The sequence below is a fragment of the Pteropus vampyrus genome, unplaced genomic scaffold (genome assembly GCF_000151845.1).
Source record: "Pteropus vampyrus isolate Shadow unplaced genomic scaffold, Pvam_2.0 Scaffold32, whole genome shotgun sequence".
Taxonomy (NCBI): Eukaryota; Metazoa; Chordata; class Mammalia; order Chiroptera; family Pteropodidae; genus Pteropus; species Pteropus vampyrus.
The window spans coordinates 10662986-10684993 of NW_011888813.1; the positions used below are offsets into that span (position 1 = coordinate 10662986).

At 40.4% G+C, this 22008-nt stretch overlaps 1 protein-coding gene across 1 annotated transcript in view; it reads right to left on the reverse strand.

The window, feature by feature from the left end:
* Positions 1–22008, reverse strand: part of NRDE2 (NRDE-2, necessary for RNA interference, domain containing) — a 42566-nt gene that overhangs the window by 18881 nt on the left and 1677 nt on the right. The window contains exons 2-7 of the mRNA XM_011357136.2: positions 14174–14282; positions 11796–12026; positions 8628–8777; positions 2800–3253; positions 1570–1975; positions 29–162 (exon numbers count right to left, since the gene is read on the reverse strand). Of these exons, the coding sequence (XP_011355438.1) occupies positions 29–162; positions 1570–1975; positions 2800–3253; positions 8628–8777; positions 11796–12026; positions 14174–14282 (1484 nt within the window). The remainder of the gene's footprint in view (positions 1–28; positions 163–1569; positions 1976–2799; positions 3254–8627; positions 8778–11795; positions 12027–14173; positions 14283–22008) is intronic.

Sequence of the window (22008 nt, forward strand, 5' to 3'; positions counted from 1 at the left end):
AGGAGCGGGGAGGGGGCGGAGCTCGCACCTGTCCCTTGGTAGGCAGGTCTTTCACGCTGTTGGGCTTGAAGAAGGTGAAGTCGACCATGGCCTGGAACAAGGCGACGGCCTTCTCAGAGTGACCGGCCTGGCGCAGGAAGTGGCTCTGCTGAAGAAAGAGCGCTGCGAGCACGGGCAGCAAAGGGCGAGAATCCCGGGTTAACACCGCTAAAGGGGAGGGACGCAGCCTCTGAAAACACGCAGCCAGACAGCCAGACCAGACCCCGGGGGCGCCTCCCTGCAATCGGTTCCCGTCACGCTTTCAGAGCTGTGCTGATGTAAAGGGACGCAGAGCGTACTGTATTCAAAGCACATTTACTGATTTTTATGTGAAACCATCACAGAACACAAATATTAACAATAAGAGCTATATACATCACATTAACACAAGGCAAGTGGTTGTTCTGGATATTGGTTATCACTCAAAGCTCATTCATTATTTCGAGAAGAGTTCTAGAAAAAGGATGCAGTAGTTTTTTTTTTTAATCAGAAAGCAAAGATTTCTGTGCTTAATTGATCACTAGATGGCATTATTCACTGGCAATTTTCATCATATGCTCAGAGTCGGCTGTAAACAAATCAAGATTCCATGTTTGAAATTTTCAGTTTGTCTTAACTGTGGTACATTCCATCCACTGAATAATATTAGGCTTTTTGAGCCCATCACAAATGATATCAAGCACAAGACTCTTTATGTCACTGTGGTGAATGAATGCTTATTTCTAGAGCAGTATGTTTCTATCTTTAGAAGTTATTAGTAATAGCAGGGTTTTGATCAAATAAATGCTTGCTGTGTACTCGACACAGAGCTAGACTCACCATGCATTACCTCAGTTAATGGGCACAATAAACCCTGTGGAGCAGTTGATGTGCTATTGCTCCTGAGGGAGAAACTGGAGCTCAAACAGGTTAAGGAAACTATGCAAGGTCAGACCAGAACCAACGAAGGGCAAACCAGGATTCAAGTCCAGAGAGATACTCTCCAGCTCCTGTGTAACACGCTGCCCCCGGTATCTCATTTTTATTCTAAGCTCCTTTGGGACATACCAAAAATGCTGGCAGTGTAATAATATCAGTAACGCATATATCTGTGCAATGATTGCCAGTCGGTCAGGGCGCCTCACAAACACAGTTGTCTGAGACCTTAGCACCGGGTGTGCTGAGCAGCACAGGCGTCTCAATGGATAACGGTATCAACAGCCAAAGCAGTTGAGAGAGACCTGACTCTGCTTCCCTGGTTAATAGAAAAGCGGAAACTTCTAGCTCGGTGACACTTTCCTAACCCTGCTAGCTTTCATGCCCCCTCCCGCAACCCCACCCCCACCCCGTACCACCGCTAAGAAGCTGGAGGGGGGAGAATCTGTTATGCTCAAAAGCAGTCATAGTTTTTCTCGATTAATCGATTTTATCGATTTATCAGTTTTATCAATTTAGACTTTTCTAAAATAAACCAAAATAAATCTTCACTCTCAACGAAAGCCAAAAGTATGATTCCTCCCACATAAATGGACTTGGTCAGCATCTCCTTACCGAACATGGCCTCCTCGGTGCCAGGCAACTCAGGGTGAGACAAGATGCTGCCATCCCTCACAGCAGACAAAGTACTCAGGCATTTTCCATAGAGACTGTGAATTTTCGATACTGAAAAGGTGCTAAACTGGCTCTGGCAAAATAAAAGGTATTTCTGCCAAAGGGCTGTATTATTGGGATGTAAAAAGATCAGTTTCTGCCACTCTTTGACCAGCGTGGAGGGCTCCCAGAACTCTGCGCAGAGCTTCAGCTTGGCGAGTTTCAGATCCACACTGCTCTGGTTGCTTTCAATGGCCCGCTCCAGAATGGCCAGCTTCTTCTCCAGAATGAGCTTCAGGGACCTTTTCCGCTTTTCCTGCTCTCCTTCCTCGATGGCATACAGGCCAGGACTTTTCATGACCTCGTCCTCAACAACAGAAATACCAATTTACAAATGCAAAGGGAACTGGGGGACCCTCAGGGTTCCAACACTGCTCACAGAGTTACGTGCAAGCCTTCCAAAGGGTCTCTCACCCCTCAAAATGAACTGCTATTCAGATTTCTTGATAACCACTCGTTTATCAGAATTTCCTTTAACGGAAACTCAGTTCTTAGGGTGCCCGTGTCACCCAGTATGTTTGATCTTGATCTCGTGTTTCTTTCACCTGATCTACCTGTCATTTTCAACTTGGATTTATGCATCAATGAGCATGCAATACCTTGAAAACCTTTTCTGAAGAGTCAACTTTACCATTAAAACAGCTGAAAGTAGGACAAAATATAATCGTATATAAGTGGTTCAAAAAATTAAGTGGAACTAAGACAAATCCATATGTTTTAGAAAGGGAGCACACAGCTCTAACTAGGCAGCCCCTGCTCTTTCACAATTCTATGCATTCTGCATGTTGTCTGTATTTCACAAATGTCTCTCTAGGCCTGGTGAACACCTACTGTTCTTTCAAGATTTTGTTCAAATTTCACCTTCTCTTGGAAACCCTTTCTTACTCTATGGCAAGTCGCTCCCTCATTCCATCCCCAAATGACACATTAAAGCATTTATTACCCCAGACTGCATTTATTCTTCACACATCAGTCTTCCTCATTACACTTGGGACAAGCTCAGGGCAAGGGTCATCCTCTAAGAATCTTTACGTGCTCAGTGCCAGGGCTCCTCACAAGAGCTCAAAAAGTGCTGCAGAGTGAGCACTGCTGTGCTAACTAAGGTAAGAAAACTGGGATGACCACACTCACCTGAAAAGCAACAAAGGCCATCCATAACTGAATGTCTCGAGGATTCTCCCGAACCTTCCTGTTAAACTCCTCCACCTTGGCCTTGAGAAGCGCATTCTCTCTATCTGGTTGTGAGTCTGGCTGCTTCGATTCCTGCTCCGCAGGACCCTGTCCCTGTAGCCACTGCGTGGTGGACTGATCATAAATCCCCAGAGGGTTCAACCAGGTCGTAACGGGAGGCGGCGCCACATCGTCGGAGCCCTTGACTGGGATAAATGACACTGGCTCAGATGCGAGAGGTTCGGGTCTATTGCTGACGGCAACTCCATCCACACTCATCAACCCCACATTCTTCTTCGTAAAATAGCGCTCGACGTGCCTGCGTGGAGGCTTCCTTTCTGCAGAAGGCCCCTCCCAGGATACGCACTGCTTCTTAGGGTTAATGCCAAGGCAGGAGTCTCCTTTCCTCTTGTACCTTACATTTGAAAGAGAAAAAAGGGTACTGAGGGACCATATGCACTAGCCATGAATGAGACTTAAAATTCTTCTTATATGCAAGTTAACTGCATATATTCAAATTCACCTTATTTTCAAATCGTTTCTATTTAGAGAAATATGAGGACGAGCAATTAACTTTTTCTGCCCGTTTGGCTTATTCCTCTAAAACTTCAACTCTTCGTTAATGTCTCGTGAATTTAAGATCATGCCTGTCTTCCAGATCTTAGTAATTTATATTTTCCTGGCACTCTGCAGGTAAAGTACTGTCACATACATTATGTCATCTGATCATCACAATTGTATATGACAGGCAAAGCAAAAATCATCATCCCCTCTTTTACACTATTCCTAAATAAGGACACTGAGACCTTAGCGGACACTAAGTCATCTGTCTCCTAGAGGAGTCCGTTTCCCTCAATATTGTCCTGTGTCCCTACTTAAAAAGATAACATATAGGTCTAAGATGCTTTTTTTAATCCTGAAACAAAGTATGTCAAATAAAATTACATCTGGCTATTTTCTATTCTAGAGGAAAAGAGGCTGGGTTTTAAAATGCTTTTATGGAACATGTAGGCGTCCTCAGAGTTACAAACACATGACTACTGAATATCTGAACAAAAGCTAAGGAAAACTGTGCACTTTTCTGTATGTATGTTATATAAACAGCCCAATTAAAAAATAGGCAAAAGAGCTGAACAAAATTCACAAAAGATGACATGAATGGCCAATAAGCACATGAAAAAGTGTTCAACATCATTAGTCATCAAGGAAATGCAAATTAAAACCACAAAGAGATACACCACATACCCACCAAAAAGCTAAAATTAAAAAGATTGACAATACTAAATGTTGGTGAGTAATATGTGGAGTAACCAGGATTCTCATAGGCTGTTGATGGGAATATAAACTAGTACAATCGCTTTGGGAAAAGGTCTGGCTGTGTCTTATGACCCAGCAATTCTACTCACAGGTATTTACCCAAGAAAAAGGAAACCACACATTTACACAGACTTGTACACAAAAGTCCTCAGCAACTTTATTCATAAGAGCCAAATACTGGTAAGAGTCCAGGTGTCCATCAATGGAAGAATGAATAAACAGATGGTGATATGGCCATACAATCGATACTGCCAGCAGTGAAAAGGAACAAACTGCTGATAAATGCCACAACATGGATGAAGCTCAAAACATTTCTTCAAGTGAAAGAAGCCAGACACAAAAGAGTAAACACTATATGATTCCATGTATATGAAGTTCTATAACAGACAAAACTAATAGATGGTGGGAAAAAATTAGAACGATAATCACCTCTGGGGAGGTGGGGTGTGGACTCACTGGAAAGGGGTATGGGGAAACTTTCTGGGGGTGCGGTCATGTTCTACAGACCCATGGAGGTCTGGGTTATCCAGGTGTACGCCTTTGTCAATATCAGCAAATGAAGATGTATATATTATACTGTATGTAAATTTTAAATCGAAAGACAAAACTAAACAAATCTCGGACTGTCGTTAATGACATCCATGCTCAAGGATTTAGGGGGCAGTACATTGGCTATTTACTTTGAAATGCATCAAAAAAATAAGATGGACAGATGGATGAATGGACAGATATACGATAAGGCAAATATAGCAAAATGTTAATGGCAGAATGTAGGGGGTGGGTATGTGAGTGTTCACTCAAATTCTTTCAACTTACGCTGTATCATTTTTTTTAATTTTTCATGATAAAATGCTGTGGGGAGAAAAAGGCAGGAGAGAGCCACCGCCTTTGTCTGTCAACTCCCAGAAAGCTCTGACTCCAGCTCCCTGTGGCCTAGCCTGTCACCTCCTTTGCTTCCCCACAGTCAAGAGACACCTGAGCAGCTCTCTGCTGGCCTGGGCCTCCCTTGCTGCCAAGTGCAGTGAATCCCACTTTGTGGGGAGAGTGACTCACATGTACACAGAGTTGCCTCTCAAGCCCTTTCTCTTCATCCTCTCTCCCAACTCTTCCTATCCGCCTCAGGATAATCTCTCTCTATTCCATTTGTGAGTCAAAAACAACTTTAACAAAGCAGTGAGGAGACAAAACAGTGCTACAAGAGCTCTAAACACGCCTGTCATTGCCTAAGGAAAAAATTTTAAGTGAAAAGTTAGTTTTATTCTCCTTAATTACTATTTTATTTTTACTAAAAATGAACAATATTTTAGATAGTCATATCATCTCTTAAAAAATGTTTACTGAGTTTTCTGACTGGCCTTATTGGTCTATATTACCAAGTGTCTACTTTCAGATATGAAATGTATACGCATACACACATCCTATATTAAAATACTTGACAACTGCTTCAGGCTTTCCCCCCTACTTTTAAGCGTTTCGCTATACCACTAGTCTTAGAAAATATAATTGTTACTGGCTTCAAACTGGTCCATTGGAGGGGTGTGCCATAATTTATTTAACTATTTCCTTATTGTTGAGCATTTCAGTTGTAGCCAATTTATCACTTACCACAGAATCTTAGTAACTGGACAGGACCTAGAAGATAATCTAATTCAATATTCTCCCAAATGCTGGCACTTTTCCTGTAAAATCCTTACCAAATAAACAGCCAGTCTTCACTTGAATAATTCTAGAAGTAGGAACCCCACTTTGGAGGTTCAGTAAACGACATAAAAAATATGGATGTTTAATTTAAATGAATTCAGCCATAGGCACCCAGTCGCCAAAATTTTAAAAAGAAAAGGAAACAAAGAAAAAAGAAAACGACAAGGAAGAGGGTATGGAAGAGAATATATTTAAATCGAGCACACAATTCTGCCGTGAATTCACTCAGCGGGCCTGAACCCCAGAGTGAGCTGGGCTGGGCCACATAAATGTGCCTTTCCTTCAGTGACTTCAATTCATGCCGCTCACGGTGCCTGGCTGCCTGGGCCCAAATATCAACTTCAACATTTATTAACTGGGTGACCTTGATCCAAGTATTTAAAAAATAAACAAACACATGTGTCCCAGTTTCCCCATCTGTGAAATGGGGATAATAATGGCACCTATGTCAGGGAACTGATGAGATGATCAAAAAAGTTCATATACGTGAAGTCCTTATCCATACAGAGGGCTAGAGAAGTGCAAACTATCATTATTTTATAAAACTTGGCTCCTAAACATACGCTGACTGTTTCATCTGGTGTGTAGCCACAGACACGACAATCCATTCTAAAAATGGTGAAAAAACAGACTGAGGTGAACTTCACTAAGAGACAGTATATTAATCCTAAGGAATTTTCCAAAGGTAATTTTAACTCTGTCATAGACCAACTTTAGTACCTAACCTCTGCTTTGCATGACACTCCAAACGACACACACATCACTCCTGCGATGCTTTTATACTGAGCCAAATCGGACCTCCCGGCACTTCTGCTCACTGGCCCCGGTTATGTCTTCCCAAAGACAGTCCAAAGACAGACAAGGACCATACCCTGCCGCAGGCCATTTACTCCCCATTTAGTCCCCAGATGACGGTGCTAGCCAAGTCATCTCTTCATCCTCCTCGCAAAGCTCTCGGTCTGTCAGTGCTCCTCTTCAGAGGTGAAAATTCAGAACCTGACACAGTATTCCCACTGTGCTCTGACCAGCTCAGACGGCCATGGGATCAGTACCTTCTGAGACCTGACGTTAACAGCTGTACAAGTATTAGTCCAGGAGAACTCGCCTCACGCAAACTCTAGTAACTTACCTGGATGTTACGTCAATGCCCTAAACGCTTCATAGCAGCATCTTGCAGTTTGGATTAATGAAGTTGTCACTAATTACTCTTTCGAAGGGCTGAGCCATTCATTAGGAGAGACCTAAGAGCCACTCATTGCTAATATTTTTTTCCTTTTTTCATCTATTACTAATAACCCTTTATAGTTGCACACCAATTTCTAATTCAAAATCAAATATTTCTGATATTTGTGTGTAAGGCACAGCAAGAGTTACAAGTCCCAATTTACAAAAGAAGAAATGGAGGCCCAGACAGCGGTGAGTGACTTGCTGCGATTATATTACCAGCAAATGGCAAACTCAGAATGAGAACCAGGCCCTCTGTTTCTCAGCCTAGAAAATGTTCTAGCATACAACCCGGCTCGTCTTTACCTGTGGACAGTGAAAAAACACTTGAACTCAGAGAAACAGGGCTGCAAACCCCAGCTCCGCTGTTTCCTGGCTGCACGACCTTGAGAAGTCATTGAAGCTCCCTGCGGTTCCTGTGCCTCATTTGTAAAATGGGGGTGCTCTCCCCATCACAGCACGGCCGTGTGAACACGACGTCAGTGAGACCAGTGTTTGTTGGCCTCCCATCCTTTACTGGTTTCTAGCACATCTGTGGCACTACACTGTGGTGGCATGGAAAACCAAACAAGATTTTAGGGAGTATTAAAATAATTTTAGAATATATGAATACATTTTAAATGATAGTCATTTACTCTCAGCCATGAGATTTTAGTAGATAATGTAGATATAAACATGCATTAAAAAATAACTGATATAAACTCATCAAAAAGGAATTTTTTATTGGAATTGCTTATGTGGCAAAGTATGTCATGATGAGTAGAAACATGATTAAAATTTGGAGATGCAGCAAAGGAATGGAAAGCAAAATTTATTTTAAAAAGTAATTAGTCTATAAAAAATGATAATGATCTTCAAGGTCTCCTGTTGGCTTTACATTCCAAGATTCTCTGCCTTCGCTTTTCATTGACCGTAAGCTGTTTGGGAACAGAGATTGCGTATTATTGTTCTTTATGTTCCCAGCAGTGTCTTACAAAGTATGATGAAGTACCAAATGGGTTTAATAAGTATTCAAATATTTTTTGATTGACAGATTAAAGTTTAAACTCATTAGTGAAGCAAATATCACCACCTATTTTTATGATTATCTGGTGATGAATGCTGGAAACATTTTGAATAAGTCATTACCATTTAATGTCACTTTTTAAATGGCATACGTGGGCAGTGGATAAATAAAAGGCTTTCGCAACTTTTTTAAATGGCACATAGCATAGACCAAATGGTTTCTGCATAGTTTGTCACAACCACTTCAAGGTCTGTTTAGATTCATTTGTCCAATAAATATTTATTGAAGACCTATCACGCCAGGCACCGTGCCAAGCACACTATGGATAAATAAGATTAATCCGACCTGGATCCTGATCTCAAGGTTTAAACTTTTCATTTTAGAATGTGAGATAAGACAGAGGCCTAAACAACTTAGCAGGGGATAAAAACCCCACAGAATCTCGGGAGAGGGTCGATGGACAGAGACAGCACTGAGTGCAGGAGAAAGAAGCTCCTTCCTGCCAGTGAGAATCAGGAAAGACATCATGATGGGGCGGTACCTTGCTATATCTCCCCGGTAGAGGGACTTATACTCCCAGTTGGCCGGATCTGGTTTCTTATCTGTCCTGAAGGTTTCTCCCGTCAGAGGCTGAATGTCCTCAAGCCAAACAAAGCGACGTCCGACATCAGCAGCGGCAGAATTTTCTTGACTGTGAGACAAAGGAAAGTGGAGAAGAAAAAGGGAGAGGCGCTTAGGACTCTTCCAGTTACACGGTCCACACTTGCGGAAACATGCAAGGTAAACCTTGTGAACTCTGCACAGCATCATTTTGAAGAGGACGCCTGCTCTAAAAAAAAGTTTTAAAGTATAAAGCGAAAATTGTCAATACTAAGCGGCACTTTACCAAAAGAGAAGTCTTCTCAGAAATTACCCTGAGGGATACAGGTGTTCTTTTTAAATATTCCATTTAAATGACTGTAACTTGAGTTTCAAATAAATTCACAAACTTTCTTCTTTTTTTAAAAAACGTGGGCTACCCTTACTTCACCTTATTTGAAATGTTCAGATTATTTACTCCAACTCAAAACTCGACAATAGCAAAAGCCACGATTCTGAACGGTTGGCCTCAGACGTGACTCACGCTTGGCCTAAGTCTCGTCTTTCTAGTCTGGGCTCCGTGCACGGTGTTTTGCCTGTATGTACCGACCTCCTACATAAAGGGCAGAGAGAGCCCATTGTAAGACAAGACCCTTATTTGTCCTTTGGATCAAATTTGTGAGTTGGCAGACCTTCAGCTCAGATACGAATGGAACCACTCCCCTAGGAATCAAGTGAGGAGGAGGGAAGGGTTTCCTGGCATCTGACATCTTCCCTCCTCTAAAGAAAATCAGTTCAGAATACACTGCTGACTCAAGGAACTGCCAGAGTGGTCAAAACAGCCACTGATTTGTTCCATCTTTGCTTTTTAGCTCTGCTCAGATAGAAACAAAGATTCTGGAGGCTTCTAAATCATTCTTGGCTGGGAATCCGAGGCAATGGTATTTCAGGGACACAAAGTAGCTATTCAATAAATATTTGTTGAATGGCATGTCTCAGGCTAAAATACATGGCGATTTTAACACGTTCCCCTTCAGAACAACTGTGGAAGGGTATCTGTCAATGAAAACCAGTAAGGAGCAGTGAAGGGAGGGGAAAAAACTGATGCATTCCAGAAAGAAATGGAGGATATAAAAAATAAAATAAAAATAAATGAAGGGCCAGCTGCAGACCACCCCTGGGGAGGAAACAGCCCTATCCTCCCCCTACTGGGCACTGAGGCCAGGAAGCAGGACGTGGCCTGGGCTATGTGCGAGGAGGGAGCTCCCTCTACCTGAAGGTAAAGAGAGGTCATCCTAGGACATGAAGGTTAATTAGAAGCTGCAGCCTCTGGGGGAACTGTCCCTCGATCCCTCTGAAGTAGAGTCTCATGTGGTGTATTACCCCCATGAACCCACTTTCCTGACATCACGGAAAGACACAGTCACTAAATCTTAGTCCTCGTCGATAAGGAAATAAACATTTCTTCCAAGTCACCTTCCCAGGAAGAAGCTACAGGAGTTAATAATAAGAAAGTAAAAGAGGACAAGAACATTCTATTTTGATCTTACTGGGGATATTCTGCAAGGTATCAACAAACTTAAAAATGCTGTCTGGATCATAAAATTATCAAGAGGCTGCAAAGATCACCTCTGATGTGGTTAAGCACAGGCTGAAAATAACCATCTTTCAAGTTCCATGTGGGTTCAGGAAATCTTTTAAAGCTCATTTTCCTCAAGTATAAAAAAGGACAAGGAGCTAAAGGTAAGTTTTCAGAAGATACAATGATTAATATATTTCCCTCTGAAGACCTACAAAGAAGCAAGAACATCAGTGAGACATTCATCCACATATCGAAACCATATTTAGTGCATGTTGCTGAGTGTCAGGCCCCGTGCTGAGGCCAGCAGGGGTTGGAGAGGGACACGATGGCAGGCAACACGGGCGCGGCTCCTGCCTACCTAAATTCAGGCCCGTTCGGAACCTTTTTGCTTGAGTCCCTTTGTTTCTTCTTCCTAGAGCAAGTCTGGGTTGCCGGTACAGCACCTGAGACCCACGGAGGACCAAGCGAACCTGGACCCTCGGTGCCAGGGGCCGGTAGTGCTCTCCAACACCCACAGGACGACAGAGGGTCCCGGGAGACTGCGGTGTTTGCCTCTCCGACAGAAACCCTACGGGCCAGATTCCAGATCTGCTCCTACACAGAGCTCTCCCTGACATCAACGGGACTTCTAAGCAAATAACCCTGAAGAGTCGCAGAATTCTTAATAGCGCTAATTTTTTTTTAAGTATGTATTAGGCGGGTACTTAAACTTCCTCTCTTATAGACCGTATGAACAAAGAAAAAAAAAAGTTAAATGAGAACTAATTCAAGTAGTTTCACCACATACCAACTGTCCCTATGTAGGAGACTATGGGACTGAGCAGAGGGGCAAAGCCATGACAAGTACCTACGCTCTGACCCTTTCACAGAATGACCTGAACACTATGCTCAAGGCAGTCGGCAGCATGAAAGGTGGTGAGAAATAAAGCCCCCAAGGGAAGGAAATATCGTGGTCATGAGCTACTCTATACCCTCAACACGGCGGTTCTAAATAAATGTGAACTAAGGAGGACAAAAACAACAAGTATTTTAAGTGCTGTATTAACCTTAACCAAAGAGTGGGGGACAGGGAGCGGGGGTTAATGGGTGTGAATGAAAGGAAGATACATCAATGAAGAGAAGACAGTTCTATTCTTTTTAAGTGGGGAGGCCAACGGTCCCTCACGGACGGAACCCTTAACTATGCAGTAAACCAGCCCATACACCCACTGTGTGGCACATGTGCCATCTTTCAAAAACCCCAAAGACTTTTTGTCTTAGTCAGATTCTGACTCAATCATTATTGTGCCTAATTAACATTTCTCAAATAAAATCATGGCCCTAATTTTTTTAATGGAAGTTTTCCGATTTGGGGTTTTTTTTTTTTATGTTGACCTAATGGTAGAGCTGTATTTTTTCTGAGCTTGAGATATTTATTGACTTCATTTTGATTGAGTAGAATTAAATAATGAGTTAAATCATCATTTAAATGTCTAACTTGTAGCAGTAATCCAGGGAAAAAAATTAAAAATGTAAAATATCATAGGTATTGGAGAATAGAAAACCTACTTAAGCCTCTCTGATTCTTTTTTACTGTCTCTGCTTCTGGAAGATGCGTCCCTTTCGGCATCGGTGTCTGGCCCAGATCCGCTGCTGTCTGACTGCCCGTGTTTGCCCCTGGTTTTCTTGTGGTGCTGATGCTTCCTTTTCTTCTTCTTCTCTTTCTTCTTTTTTCTGCTTGTTTGTTTCAGCTTTTTGTTAGCATCACTTTCATCTGAAGGCTCTGATTTCAGAGGACTCCTGTTTGGGAAAATCAACATGAGAACTTTCAGAAGATAATTAGGGCAAGCAATAGGTAAATAAGTAATCAAATAAACAAATATGTATAGAGAAATTCTAAATATGCTCACACAGACTTACTATTTGCCCATATATTATACGGTATCTTCCTGGATTACAACTCACCTTCAAGACATGAGTTAGATCTAAGATAAAACCAGGTAAGGAAATTCCAATTTTAATAGCTTCTAAACCTATACTTTCATATCCATACACCTTAAAATGAAAGTAATCTATCAGTTATTTTATCGAATATAGTATTTTTAAAAGCATCATTATAAAAAGTTTATTTTCAGTCCTACATATCATACCAACATGTCCTTAATGCCAAAACAAAACAAAACAAAACAAAACAAAACAAAACAAAACCCAAACTTTAATTCTGGCCCTTGTTTTTAAAGGTTATAATGGGCTCTTACTCATTACCGAAATATCTACAAACAACTCCCTCTCATGAATCAGCTGTACCCAATTTCCAAAAGCTTCTTACACTTTTCGAGCACATGGCACCCAGGGTTCACCATGTTAACAAGACCATCTAGTCTAGATTTGCGAGAGAGTTCATTTCTCAGTTCAATGACCCACAGCAAAGTTCCTTCAAGGCTAGGTAGCCATTTTGTTTTCCCCAAAGTTATCATGAAGTTTTAGCCTATGTTACCGTGGGGGTCCAGAATGAGCTACTCCAAGATGTGCCTCAGTAGTATGCAGATTGCTTTGAGCTAAAGGCCATTTCAGCTTCAGGCAGAAAAGAAACTTCTTTCCCCTCCCCCTGACCCTTTAACCACCCAGAATTTTAATTAGAGGCCTTGCCTGTAAGAGATTATCAGAGATAACATTTTTTCTTTTTTTAATAAATTCATTTATTTAAATTAGTTTCAAGTATACAGTACATTGGTTAGACATCTATATAATTCATAAAACGATCCCCCCATTTGCTCCCTCCCTCCCCTGACCCTCCACCTGGCCAACATTAATGCTAACTGCATTCCCTATGTTGTGCTCCCCATTCCCGAGACCATCTATCAACTACTAATTTGTACTTCTTTAACCTTTCACCCCATTCTCTCAGCCCAACTCCCCAACCCTCTGTCCATCACCAAATTGTCCACTATATTTGTGAGTCTGTTTTTGATTAGTTTGTTCTTTTTGTTCCTTATATTCCACGTATAAGTGAAGTCATATAGTGTTTATCTTTCTCTGTCTGACTTATTTCACTCAGCATAATAACCTCTAGGTCCATCCATGTCATTGCAAACAATAATTCGTAAAGATCTATGCACCCCAATATTCATGGCAGCACAATTTACAATAGCCAAGATATGAAAGCAACCTAAATGCCTATAACAGATGACTAGATAAGAAATTATGGTTCATATATACAATGGAATATTACTCAGCCATTAAAAAAAAAAAATGAAATCCTAGCAGAGAAAACTTCTTCTGACCTATCTGTAGGGCAGGGCAAACTTCTATTTCCTAAAGGTCTGCTCTTCTTATCACCTTGCACTGATATTTGAAGTTCCCCAAGCACCTGACCTCAGCCCTAGCTCAGGGTGTTAATATACCTTGAGCCCTCTTTCTACCTCTGAACCGCTGCGTGTACAGGGTCTCTGACTCTCTCGTGGGGTTCCCATGCACACGACATTAAATTCGATTTTCTCTTGTCAATCTACCTCCTGTTGACTGATTATTTTGCCAGCCAAAAAGAACCAGAGGAGGTAAAGAAGAATTCTTCCCCTTCCCCACATTATCTTATACGAGCTCCTTCTAATTTTATGAGAGTGTTGAAAATGTAACTAAAGAAATATCTGAATTCTATATTTATCAACATTCTCAAGGTTACTAATGAGGTTAGTAAAGTTACTTCAGATCACAATATGCCATTTCCCTCATGGCTTAATTACTGGTGTCACATAGTGGCCACTGCAATGCAAAGGGGAAAAATCTGTAAGAGTGAGGCAAGGGAAAACAGCCAAAGATCACCTCATTACTTTAAGAGTTTTACTTATTAGCTCTTTTATCACAGAGTTTCCTAAGGAGCATCATCCAAGCTAAGCTGTAGACAGCACACTTACAAAGACTGAAAATACATCTACCGAAAACACTACCTTGTCGGTGGTGAACCTTCAGAAACAAGAGCTGTGGTCTCTTCGGTTTGTTGGCTCAGAGATGTTACGGTTCCAACACAAAAGCTTGGGTTGCTCAGCCAGTCTAATTCTGCACATGCAAAAGAAAAGAAATCAATGAAATTAGCTCAATACATTTCTAAAGCAGGAAATCCATCTTACCAGCTGACATCCAAATTCACAGCCAATGTCAGTCAGGCATTTAGAACAATCTACAGAAGCCAAAGGGAATCCATGAAATTTTTATTTCACAGGGCATGGGGCTTTAATACACTCTAAAATATTTAAGACTGAAATCCTCTTGTGATATCAAGCTGTGGCTTAAGCAAAAGCCATGTAATAAGTGTGGCCTAAAAGGCAACAAGGCTTTATGCATTCCATCCACACTTAATGAGCATGAAGGATTCCTAAGCATTAGGTTTTAATGACCTCAAATTTGATTTAGACAATTCCAAAAAGTTAAAAAATCAAATCAGGCCTAAAAGCCCACCATACTTAATATTATTACAGAAGATTAAGATATTTTTCTTTAAAAGAATATTCTAATGTTCTGTCTTAGCACAGTAACTCAACATAAGCCTTTCCTTATAACAAACAGTACTCCTTTTTGAAAATAAAAATACACGGTGTCAACTTTTCTAATTAATGCTAAAATTATATGTTAACAATGATTATTACATCTGAGTGGTGAGATTAAATGTCTAAAATTTTTTTTTCTGCTTATCCATTAATTTCTAACTCTTCTACAATGAACTCTTTCTAAATTACTTATTTTCTAACTTTTAGGAATCTCAGCTATGAAGGAAAGAAAGCAGTAGCAAGGGGGCCCAAGGAGGGGTTTATATTTGGTCCCGTTTTGTTTCAGGATGAGAGGCAGGGCACATTCATACGCCAAGGAGAAAAAACCCATGACATGGTTGGAGTTGTAAGAAAGACAGGTAATTACATTTTTCAACAGCTGTACTGGAATATAATTTATAATATCATAAGGTTCACCCACATGAAGTGTACAATTCAGTGGTTTTGAGAATATTTAGAACTGTGCAACTATTACCATAAAATAATTTTAGAACATTTTCATTATCCCAAAAAGAAGCCCCATACATATTAGCAGTCACTCTCCATTCACCCGCCCCCTCTCCCACCCTGACCCCCAGCCCTAGGCAACCACTAATCTATCTTTTTCTCTAAAGATCTGCCTATGTTTGACATTTAATATAAAGAAGATCATACAACTGGAAAATAGTTCCTGCTGCTGAGATCACAATTATTCCCACAATAACTGGATTCTATGGCGAACAAAAGAAAAATGGGAAAAGACGGAACAGACACTATGCAAGGAGAGATGATTCAAATACTTCCTGTATATTTTTATATGTCAAATAACGCCAGTATATTTTATGGTCTTCTCTAACTGGCTTCTTTCCCTTGGCATAAGGCTTTCAAGGTTCATCCATGCTGTAGCATGTATCACTCCTTTAATCCTTTTTATTGCCCAATAATATTTTATGCATTATACCACCTTTTATCTGTTCATCAGTTAATGGAAACTTGGGTTGTTTCCACTTTGGGGCTACCGTGAATAACGCTGCTATGAATAGTCACGTGCAAGTCTTTATATGAACTCATGTTTTCATTTCTCTTGGGAAGATACCGAGAACTGCTGGGTCATACAGATACTCATGTTTAGCAATTTCAGGATCTGCCAGACTGTTCTCCACAGTGGCTGCACCATCTCACATTTCTGCATCCCCATTAACGACGTAGGAGGACTCCCATTTCCCCGTACCCTTGCCAACTGTGACCGCTTGTCTTTTAGATTATACTCATCCTAGTGGGTGGGATGTGTTTTCTCATCGCGGTTTTGATTTCTGTCTCACTGGTAACTATTGATATAGAGCATCATGATTTTATTGGTCATTCATATTTGAAAAGAAATAGCTATTCAAATCCTTTGCTCATTTCTCGATTGGATTTTTTATTGAGTCATAAGAGTTCTTTCTATAGTCTGTATTCTAGTCCCTAATGATAAATGCATTTTAGTGAGGAAGAGACTTCAGCATGCATGCTATATGATGACAGGGACTTTGTTTTATCCATCGCTATGTCCCCAGCACTGATATCAATGCCTGGTATACATCGGCAGGAGTTTAATAAACATGTGTGGAAAAGAGGGGAGGGAGGAAGGACAATTCCTAAGGAGGCAAAGTACAACAAAAAGCACAGGAAAAGGAGAAAAAAGAGAGAGGGACTCTAATTTATTAAGTGCTTGCTGTAGGCCAAGCACCAGATTAGCACCTTTTATCTTTTACTCCTCAAAACCCTCCGCGGGAGGTATTATGATCTCCACCCTATAGAGGAGGAAACTAAGGCTCAACGGGATTAAGTAATTGGGAAGGGGAGGCCCAGCGGGCGCTGAGCAACTGTTCACACAGTCTTTCTTCTACTGTCTCCTTTTTCCTTCTGAGGTTGGTTACCTTCCCTTGGGCCTAATTCCTGGCAAGAGGCAAGTAAAAATACTTCCTGTTGCCTAGATCACAATTATTTCCACAATAATTGTATTCCATAATAAACAAAGGAAAAGTGGGAAAAGATAGAATAAACAATATGCCAGGAGAGATGCTGTTAAATACTTCTAGCATATTTTTACATATTCTAGATAGTGATGACAGCTTGGAGGAAAAGTAAAGAAATACATATGTAAAAAAATCATAAAGCGTGTGATTCTCCAAAGTCCTTTAGAAGGTGCAAGAAAGAGTTTTTAAGGTTGCAATTAAGGCTTTGCCAAATGGGATCACTGTGAAAAAAAAAAAAGTGGTTTATAAAGAACTAAAAACTCTTGGGTTTTGAACTCCAATCATCACTGACTCTCTGTATGACCTTCACCTCAATCTAATGACCTTCTGTCCGGGCAAAAGGTATTTTCAGCTGACAAAAAGCTGCTTGTTTTTTTGGGGGGAGGGGGATGGGGGTTTAGCAGATTAGCAGAGAACATGCATGGAATATTAGAAGTACTCATCATTGGATGTTAGTCCTGGAGGAATTTTGGAGATCTAATCCAGAGATTTCAAAACTTTTCTTTTAATCCAGGAGCACACTGTCCAAAACCTTTCAGAGAAAATCAAAATGCAGGAAGGAGAAAGCAAGACTGCTTCTGCTGGGGGTTCAGAGGAAGAAGGTTCTGAGAAGGTTCTCTGGAGCACAGCCCGGACACCACTCCCTCATTCACGGATCAATAGTTGGAGGCCCGAAGAAGTCGGGTCACGTGGCCAAAGGCACACGTCGGAACCCGGATCTGCGGTTCTCCACCCAGCCCTCCACCATACCATGGCGATGCTCTTCACTTCCTCGACTAAGGAGTCGGTTTTCCTTAATCTACTCGCAATTAGGACATGGGCAACTATGCCAATTTTCACACTGTAATCTCATTACACACTTGTCAGTCTTCCCATTACATTCTACGCCAAAAGTCAACAACTGAGATTGAGATCCTCATAGGGACCTGGTTCGTAACGATTACAGTGACACTATAGAGTGACAACAGAAAAAAAGACAAACAAAAATATCTTGCCAGCCAAACAAAGACGCCAACTGGTTTACAACTCTTGCATCCAAGTTTCCAGCTCGCCTCCCTCCTTCCACTCCTTTCTTCCCAAACTAAAAGCAACATGAGGGCAGAAGCCATGACTACTCACTCCTGTATTCCCAACTTCTGGCACAATGCCTTGGGACAGAGCAACTGGGGCTAAATAAGTACTTCTCAAATAAATAAAATGAATAAGGATATGAACAACATCTTTGCATCTTTGTATCCTCAGCGCTTGATTTACTGAACAAAATGAAGGAATTTGAGATTGTCAAAAGCATGCCATCGTCTAGGTATTATAATTCTTTTAGTCTTCATTGTAAATACAGATTTAATCATTAAAGACTAGAGTACTGAATACCTGCTGTGTGCCTAGGCACAGCTGTAGTCTTTGGGGGGTCCAGTGGTAAACGAGATAGGCCAGGGCCTTGCTCATATAGTGCTTATACTCAATGATAACATTAACTGTTCACATAAAACATCTCGATTAAGTTTTAGTTACACAGAATCTTCAAGAAAGTTCTTTGAAATTAAAAGATGCTTTAGTAATCCGATTGCAAAGTCCTTTTCTATGTTTACCTACATCCTTACATGATATACAAGTGCCCTTGATAGAAATCAAATGTTTATTTAGATAACTATGTCAATACAAGGCAGGATGTAACACATTACAGGGAAGACTGGCAGGAGACCACACACCTAGGGGTTAAGATAGAGAAGCCCACTGGCTGACAAACCATCTGTCCCTGCAGGTTAGTAAATCAATCTCAGGTTGAAACTCACCTGGAAATTAGCACTCTGCTATACACATACACACACCTATGAAAGAAAGAAGGGTGGAAGTATCAGGCAGAAAGGACACTTTAGAACTACTGCCTAACAAAAACCAGGCAGGTATCTGGAAGAACCACAGCATGCGTATTTTACAGAAAATAATATAATGAATACTTTAAGCTGAAATGTTTTTTGTGATAAATTTATTATGTAACTATTTCTCCATCACTAGTGAAAATGCTTTAATTCAATTCTGCTATAGCTAGAGGGAGGGAGGAATTGCAATGAATAGATTTAAGCTTTAAAAACATATTTTGAATGACAATTGGAAAAAACAGCCAAGTTTCATCACACCCATTCCCCATTCTAGTATAACAAAACAGCACTGATTGCTAGTTTTTTTTAAGTGAACTCAAGTAAGTGCCACACCCCCAGGGACATCTCCAGGGCGGATTGTATAAACGAATGAGCATATGTACTAGGAGAGGCATTGTTCTTTTACAAAGAATAAGCCAAGCTCTTCATTTTGACCAAAACCCTTATTTTCTGACAAAGACTCTTAGAGCACAAACATTCGTACTAAAAGTGCCAGCAAACATGGCTAAGAACTGCATATAAGATGGTGATTATAGAGAACCTAAGCAAAGTCAGCTCTTGCACAGAGTTAACCCACAATTTGAAAAGACTCAGGGGTCCCAAAGGTAATGTATAAACAACCAGAACCCCACCATTCTAATATAGAGTGGTTTATAACACAAGTTCTGGAATCAGAAGAACCTGTGTTCAAATACTGGCTTTAACGTTTATTAGTTGTGCAACTTTGAGCAAAATAATCTCTCATTCAGCACTTTGCTGAAAGCCAGGCACTGTTCTAGGTGCTAGGAATACACAATGAACAAGACAAACCCAACATGATCCTCGGGGAGCTGACATACTGCCAGTCACATGCAATGTGACAAATGCCAAGACAAAGAAAATATACAGGGTATAATGAGAGCACATGATAGGTTCCCTAATCCTAACTAGGTCTATCAGAGAAAGCTGCCAGGGAGAACAGCTCAGTTCAGGTCTAAATACGCCCCTTAGAAGCATCTAGGCAGAAGAAATGGCTGATACAAAGGCCTGAAGTGAGAAAGCCACAACTCTCTGGGAAACAGGAAGCTGTTAGGCCTAGACCCCTGGGAGTGAGTGAGAAGCAAGGCAGGTAGGGGGGGAGGTGAAATGAATCTGGAGAAGTTAGGTGCCTTAAAAAACGCATTCGAGTTTGGGTTTACCCTAAGTATGAGCTTTGAGCAAGGGTGACAAAAATCACATCCTGTTCAGAAGATCAGCAGCGAAGAGCAGTGTTTAAGAGCAGGCCTTTTGAAGCTAGGTTTTCTGAGCTCAAATCCTGGCTCTGAGTCATATTAGCCATGTGACCTTATGCAAGGTACTTGCTGGCTCTGGGCCTCCATTCCCTCCTCCTTAAAAATACAGATACTAGTATAGACTTCATAGGGTTGTTATGATTCAGTGAGTTCATATTTGTAAAGTATTTAGACCAGTGAATGGCACATAGTGTTTTAAAATAAATACATTTTAAAATTCTGCCTATGGTGTGGAGAGTGATTCAGGGAGTGAAGGGAAGACTAAAGATGGGGAGACTAGGAGGTGGTTGTAATAATCCAGGGGATGACGGTGGCAAAATTAGGTAGTGACAGAAGGAGACTACGCACTGTACAACGATCTCTGGAATTTAAGGCAAAATGCAGAATACTACGCATCTAAAAAAAGAAGGGAAATGTAGGTGTCTCATATCAAGGGGAAAAAAATGAAAGGATATCATTCACTAATAAAAATTCTAACCTGTTTGGGAAGGAAACTAACAGGTTGGAGGAACGGAAAAGAAAGCTTTTTTCCTCTGAATATACCTGGTTTATATTTTCAATTTTGAAACCATGTAAACTTTCACATTATGAAAGGGATTAAATAAAAAAATAAAAGCAATTCCTAAAAATTGAAAACAAATGTACCTAATTAGATATCAATTGGTGACAAAACCACACAGAGAATTATTTCAAGAGATTTTATAACACAGTAATTTGACTGCATAACCATTGTGGGATATGTCCTAAAGACAAATGGCGCCATAAACAAATATTAAACTATTTAGTATCAGTCATATTACTATTGTTATTTTGAACACATACATAATTGTACTAATGGCACCAGGAACTAAAATTTTTGGCATAAGAGGAAAGAAATACAAATATTAAATCAAATAAATTAAGTAAAAATCTCACAACCTTAAATTTGGACTGGAAATATCAATATGAACTCATGATGTAGTTTTCTCTTCCTGGTTAGAACCACTAAAAATGTCTGGAAGCAATGACAACCCAGTGCAATGAGTACTTCTAACATCCAATTGTGGTTTTAACATACTCATACCATTTTCAACTTAAAAAAAAAAAAAGGTTCCTTGGAGGATTAGCCAATTCCAGAACACGTAAGCAACAAGCTCTGGGCCTCTTTTAAGCCAGAAAGCAAAGAAGTGATTAGACACAACTGGGCCATGTCAAAAAGACATAGGCATCAACTTTATTAGGCTCCCATTAGCCGAAGATGTGACAATTTGAGCACTAGAAAAATTATATCTACAATGGGTTGAAGTATAAATATGTTAAAAATTCATGAGTTCATAATGAAAAGGGGAAAAAAAAGAAACACTTCATTGGTCACCTCCAAAAGAGACCCTCACTCATTATTCTGAAAACTGACAGAACAAAGCAAGCATTCATCATGTCTTTTCTGCCTAAATTGTATTTCGGGGTATGAGAAAAAGTTCTTTATAGAATAACTGAAGCTAATAAATATAGGAGGAATGTTAAAATTAGAAAATAACCATTTTGTAACCCCACAGAAATAATGGATTTAAGCAATAATCATAAATGGCTGCAAACATCATTAGATGAAAGGCTGACAAGCGGCTTCATAATGGATGAATCAGGCTGTCCATGAATCCACTGATCAATATTAATATCACTATATTATAAAAGAGAAAACTAGAAGGAAGATCTTCCTGATTTGATTCAATAACAAGTGCAGAGAACCCCCAGTGAGGTATTTTCAATTAAAAAAAAAATTATACCTGAATCTAACTCTCTTGATTACCAGTTTACAGGGATAGAGAAGCTCATTAAATGACATCATGAGAATTTGGTGGGAAATGTGTATAGGACAAATGACCCAGTTTCCACAACAAATAAATCACAAGGGAAAATGGAGGAGACAGAGAAACTTTTATATTAAAAAGAGACCTGAGGGACATATCCACAACATACAACCTTGGATCTTTTTTGGATCCCGACTTGAACAAACCAACTGTAAAAGGCCATTTTTGAGACAAGTTTGGAAATTGGAACATCAACTGGCAATTAGGTGATATTAAAGAATGATAGTTAATTTCACTGAGAGT